The following is a 6,000-nucleotide window of genomic DNA, read 5'->3' on the forward strand; positions in this document are numbered from 1 at the left end:
AAATATCAGTGGGTGGCTGTCAGGGCTTTGCTACAGTATGTGGTTGCTAAGGTGTTATGACTGGTTGCCAGCACGTTGTAATGCAGTTGCTAGGGCTACATAACTTTGTACGATGCATCGTTAGAAAAATTAACTAGCTAGTGATGACTGTTTCCCAAAAACATTGTAACTATGTTGCACATCCATCATTCAAACTATGTTGGTTCAACAATATATAGTTGTCGTTAATGACGTTACGTAGGGGGTGGATATTAAATCATAACAGCTTATTTACACATACATCAGAAATCCGTTTAATGTGCAAAAGTCACGAAAACTGCGTGCACTATGTAAATGCGACAGATGATTGCGCTGCAATAGTGGGGTTTCCATTTACATCAGACTCTGGGATTCCCCCGGTGCACTTAAGCATGTATGCACTCTTCAAAAACAAATAAGAACTTCTCTTATGCGTTAACATGAACACATAAAAGCCGTGTTCACCGACAGAAGCCATGTGTGTGTTAAAGCGCTTTCTCTTTACAGCCTTTAATCCCTTAAACAGCTGCATTTGCGTTTGCATGATGTTTCAGAACGCCGCTTTCTTCAAATCCCCGGGATAAGCCGATTTCTTAAATGCATGTAAACGTGGTCAAAGTCTTGATGCAATGAAAGATACGTATGGAATAAAATATATAGAAGCTCTAGCAAAGTACAATCCACACAGCAAACTAACATGAACTAATCTTCTAACCAAAGGTAAAGAGATGTAGTTCAAACCACACAACTTTGTGATGCGGTTTCCGAATGTTAATTGGAACTAAGGTTTTGGGAAACACCAAATCGTTGAACTATGTCAGTAATGATGGAACTGGCGACCACAGTTGGCTAATGATGCTTTTGGGAAACGCACCCCTTGATGGTTACTGGGTAGATGCTAATGTAATCTGCGTGGCTAAATTTGTTTTTCCAGATTCAATACAAGATAAGCTCAATCAACAGCATTTGTGGCTTGTTGAGTAATACAAAAACAATATTTTAATTCATCTATCTTTTAACAAGCTTTTAGTGTGATAAAATCAGAGGTTTACCAGCGTTATGGCATTTACAAGATTACAGGGTTTCCGGCATTTTATCATCATTGCAACGAAGTCATAATGTTGGAAATAACTCCACAGATAAGGTCAGTAAGCGATTTTATCACACTAAAATCATGTTAACATGTATAATGTTATGCATAATCAAGCATAATTTTGATTATCAAAAAATAATTTCGACTCATCTCACCAGGGCTGGATTGGTAATATGGCATACCTGGCATTTTCCCGTTGGGCCGACGCACTTTGGGGCCGATCAGGGGCGGACCGGCCATCGGGAGAACCGGGCAGGCCGGTGGGCCAGCCGCGAAACGCGATAAGCTGAAATGAGCCGCCGCTCATCAGAACGGGCCACAAAACAGCGCCGCGATATGCTGAAGGGGGCAGCAATATGCCGAAAAGGACAGCGAACCCCCCCCAACCCCCTGCTCAACAACTTTTGGGCCAGTTGCTATGTAAAATCCTGGGCCGATTTCTCTTCCCAGTCCACCCCTGCGTCTCACGTTTATTTATAAAAAGGAAAAATCTGTGTTTTAGTCAGTGAGGCACTTACAATGGACGTGAATGAAGCCAGTCCATAAACATTACAGTTTAAAAAGTAAAGCCACAAGACGTAAACATTATACAGTACATGTTAACATGATTTGAGTGCGGTAAAATCACTTACTAACCTTTTTCTGTATATAGTTATATCCAATATTATAACTTTTATTGTCATGATAATGAAACACCAGTAAACCCTATAATCTGGTAAATGCCGTAATGTCAGTAAATCCCTGATATTATCACACTAACACTATGTTAACATGTATAATGTTCACATCTTGTGGCTATTCTTTTGAAACATTGAGTATTTTAACGTTTCCAGATTGGCCCCAATCACTTCCATTGACTATGTCATTAACTATTATGCATTTGATACATTATACTTATTATGTACATACGTGTTGTTGCATTACACTTACATTTAAAGTATCTGCATTTATTTACATCTGTAGTTACACTGTTAACCTTACTCCTAACCTTGAACCTAACCCCTAACCCTAATCTAAACCCTAAACCTACCGGTACCTCAACCTCAATAGTAGCACATGTGAATCTTGTGAGAATTTTGCAGAACAACATGTAATTAAACTATAAGTACATGATATTGTATGCATTTTAATGTTAGTACATAGTCGTTAAAGCCACCTAATATAAAGTCTTACTGTAATGTAATGTAACTGTAATGCTATTCTGATCCCTACTGTAGACATGGCTCGGGACTGTCCTTCAATGGGATTGTATTGACCTTTTTATAATCGGCCAGGTCGCATGATTTGAGTTCTCATTCATATCCAAAGAATAAATGTTGTGGCACTAATTGTGCACCGAAGTTTAATACTTAAGGTTAGTGAACTGTTGACTGGTTGTATAGCACCAGTGGTACACAAAACACTAATTGCATTTTTCGATGTATGCCAGATTGATAAAGCCTGACCACCTCTGATGTTTCCCTGAAATCTGACTGATTGATGCTGTCCCACAGGATTTGCTTTTTCTCACGGGTCTCCTACCTTTTTGGGTGGAAAATGTGTCTGTGCGGTTCCTCAAGGTCCCAGCGCTGGCATTCCCGGCCGCTCTCCGTGTGGTCCATGGGTCCGCGGTAACTTTCTCCATTACACCTCATACATTCCACTATGGATGAGGAACATGCCTAGTAAGAATGTTAACCAGCTGAGCTACATTAACATGCTTGTAGTGGATGACTCGGGGATCAACCCTGGTTGTTATGAGGACGCATCTGTGGCAGAATGTAATTAGTACATCTGTGCACGTGTTAGTTATGCACAAGATAATCACTAAAGATGAACGACTGTTTAGATTGTAATTGTATTAATAAAGAAGACGAGCAATTGCACAGCCACATGTGACCCTTAGATTGTGTAAAAATAAATCAAGTGACACTTCAGGTTGCTGGGCAGATGTACCACCCGTTGGACCTTTTATTTAACCCCAAAGGTGCACAAGCTGCTAACAGATTTAATATGATCAAAGGTTAAGGCAGCGTGGAATTATTACAGTACTTAGTAAAGAGCTTAGTCACTGTAGGACCGAACCAAACATCACAGCAGATGAGGGTCACCTCAGCTAGAGTCATCTCTCTAAACGCAGCAGTACAAGGAGCAGATTGCTTTACTTGAAACAGATGTTAATGCTGGCCACTCTCATGAAAGCATGATTTTATGTCCTTGTGTGTGTGTTTCTGATTATGGGAAACTAATTTATTAACAAAACCTCCCAGTTATATTTCACCAGGCAAACTCTTATATGATAGACTAGACAAGAGGATCTCTTTGTTGGCCTGATTGCTATCTCTACAGAAAACCCCTCGTTATGCATGCGGTTCTCTCCGCCTGTGTGATCTTCTATTAAGGAAAATCCCTGGACAACAATTAAACACTTTCATTTTTCACTGACAGATTAAGCTTTGAATCCAATAATGTTGCAATTTAAATGAAAAAGTGTTCTTAACAAGTTCTGAAAATCAATGCAAGCCATAAGAAGAGAAATCACAATTTCTATATATATATTTTTACCCCCTAAAATGCAACAAAAATAAATGGAGAGTGAATGGCGACTTTTGCTTCTCGTCTCCTGCATCTCCGATGTTTCTCTTGTGAAAAACACGCCAGTAATCTCACATTGGCCTCCTCTGGAGTTTCAGAAAAGATCTCAACAGTGTCTCAAACTGTGCTCAGAAGTTACCAAAGTCTACAATCAAAAGTCACAGATTTCAACGTGAACTCAAACGTTTCTCATTTAAATTATTCCAAGAACAAATTAACGTGGTTATGCCATCTATAGCTAAGAGCTATCACGATTATGAAATGTGGCCTAAATTTGGTTTAACTTGGCCTAGTTTTAAGTCAAATAATTTTGAATAATGATTTAATTGTTTGTTTTAGGGCTTGTCACGATTATGATTATTGGCTGACAATTAATTCTCATACTTCTTAAGGTTTACATTTACATTTATCCATTTGGCAGACACTTTTATCCAATGGGACTTACACTGCATTCAAAGTTTACATTTCTATCAGTTTGTGTGTTCCCTGGGAATCAAACCCATGATCATGACATGCAGCTTTAAAGGGGTCATGAAATGGAGAATCAAATTGTCATTGATATTTAGACACATAAGTGGTAACTGTACTATAAAAACCTACTGTAAATTTCAGAACTCAAAACTTCCTCCCCAGTCTAAAAAGAGCATTTTTAGTTGCCACCCTGCTGAAACATCTCGTTTTGAAGCCTGTCTGTTCTTGACATCATGAGACATTGTTCATTTGTATTCTATTCTATTCTATTATTTTATATATTATATTATATTATATTATATTATATTTTATATTATATTATATTACATTATATTATATTATATTATATTATTTTATATTCTATTCTATTCTATTATTTTATATTCTATTCTATTCTATTATTTTATATATTATATTATATTATATTATATTATATTATATTATATTATATTATATATTATATTATTTTATATAATATTATATATTCTATTCTATTCTATTCTATTCTATTCTATTATTTTATATTATATTATTTTATATTCTATTCTATTCTATTATTTTATATATTATATTAAATTATATTATATATTATATTATATTATATTATTTTATATTATATTATATTATATTACATTATATTATATTAAATTATTTTATATTATATTATATATTATATTATATATTATATTATTTTATATAATATTATATATTATATTATATTCTATTCTATTATATTATTTTATATTATATTATATTATATTATATGATATTATATTATTTTACATTATATTATATTATATATTTATTATACATTAGTAATATATTTCTGCACTATAGCACTGGAAAATGAGACACAAAAACATGGTGTTCATGGTATTTATACGTATAGCCGCTTAAAATGTCCTTATTTGGACAGTAAAATGTGATTAGAATTTGAAGTGAACAATAATCAAGGTTATCACAAATAATCATGATCAGGTGATTGATTAATGTAATAATAATCGTGACAGACCTACCATCTACACTACGTTTATAGCTCTGTACTCTTATTGCATGTCAACAATTGTTTCATTTTGATTATTTTGTCATTTTTATCATAAGTAATTTTGGGAAAATAATCTGAGACAAAGTTGATACTTACATGAAACATAATTGAGAACTCCATTAAGTCTTTGTGAGCCATAAACCTCTGAGCAATATTATTTTTCATCTGGAAACAGAAAGTTGGGCTGAACTCACCGTCCGAGCACTGTGGGATGCTGCAGTCCTGGTGTCGTATTTTTGGGTCTGTGGTGAAGCACCACGGACCTGCTGTAGTGTTGTCTGGGTTACGGCATAAATTATCCCGTAGATCTCTGTGCTTGTGCCTCTGGGGTAAGAAACTGATGCAGTGAGGAGAGAAACAGGAAACGGAGAAGAAATTCTTCAGAATTACTATATCCAAAACTTTCCAAACAGATTATTTGATTGTGCTACAGAGAGTTCTCCATGTTTATTGATAAGGAAAGATAGTGATAGTCAAATACAGTGTCTACTATAACAAAAAAATAACATTTTGTGAAGGTTAGTTGAAGGTTTTGACATGCAGAAACCTAAGATTTGGATGCATTTATCCCCAAAGGTGCAATATACATAACTCTTTGACATGGCGTGACATTATTTGCAGCAGCATGTGAAAATTTATGATCTTATTACATCAGTGGCTTTGCAATCTTTCTTAACTTTGATTATTACAGCTGAACTAAGAATCACTCATGGGAGAATTTCACAAGGTGTCACATGACATAGCAAGGACTTACAGCCAGGTACAACAGGAGATCTCAATAATATATATGTAGCCTACA

The 6,000-nt window shown here is 35.2% G+C and overlaps 1 protein-coding gene across 1 annotated transcript in view; it reads right to left on the reverse strand.

The window, feature by feature from the left end:
• LOC127456213 (hepatocyte growth factor) overlaps positions 1 to 6,000 on the reverse strand; it is a 55,077-nt gene that overhangs the window by 31,351 nt on the left and 17,726 nt on the right. The window contains exons 5-6 of the mRNA XM_051724597.1: positions 5,396 to 5,538; positions 2,633 to 2,753 (exon numbers count right to left, since the gene is read on the reverse strand). Coding sequence (XP_051580557.1) covers positions 2,633 to 2,753; positions 5,396 to 5,538 — 264 coding nt within the window. The remainder of the gene's footprint in view (positions 1 to 2,632; positions 2,754 to 5,395; positions 5,539 to 6,000) is intronic.

This window comes from Myxocyprinus asiaticus, chromosome 18, assembly GCF_019703515.2.
Source record: "Myxocyprinus asiaticus isolate MX2 ecotype Aquarium Trade chromosome 18, UBuf_Myxa_2, whole genome shotgun sequence".
NCBI classification, from domain to species: Eukaryota; Metazoa; Chordata; class Actinopteri; order Cypriniformes; family Catostomidae; genus Myxocyprinus; species Myxocyprinus asiaticus.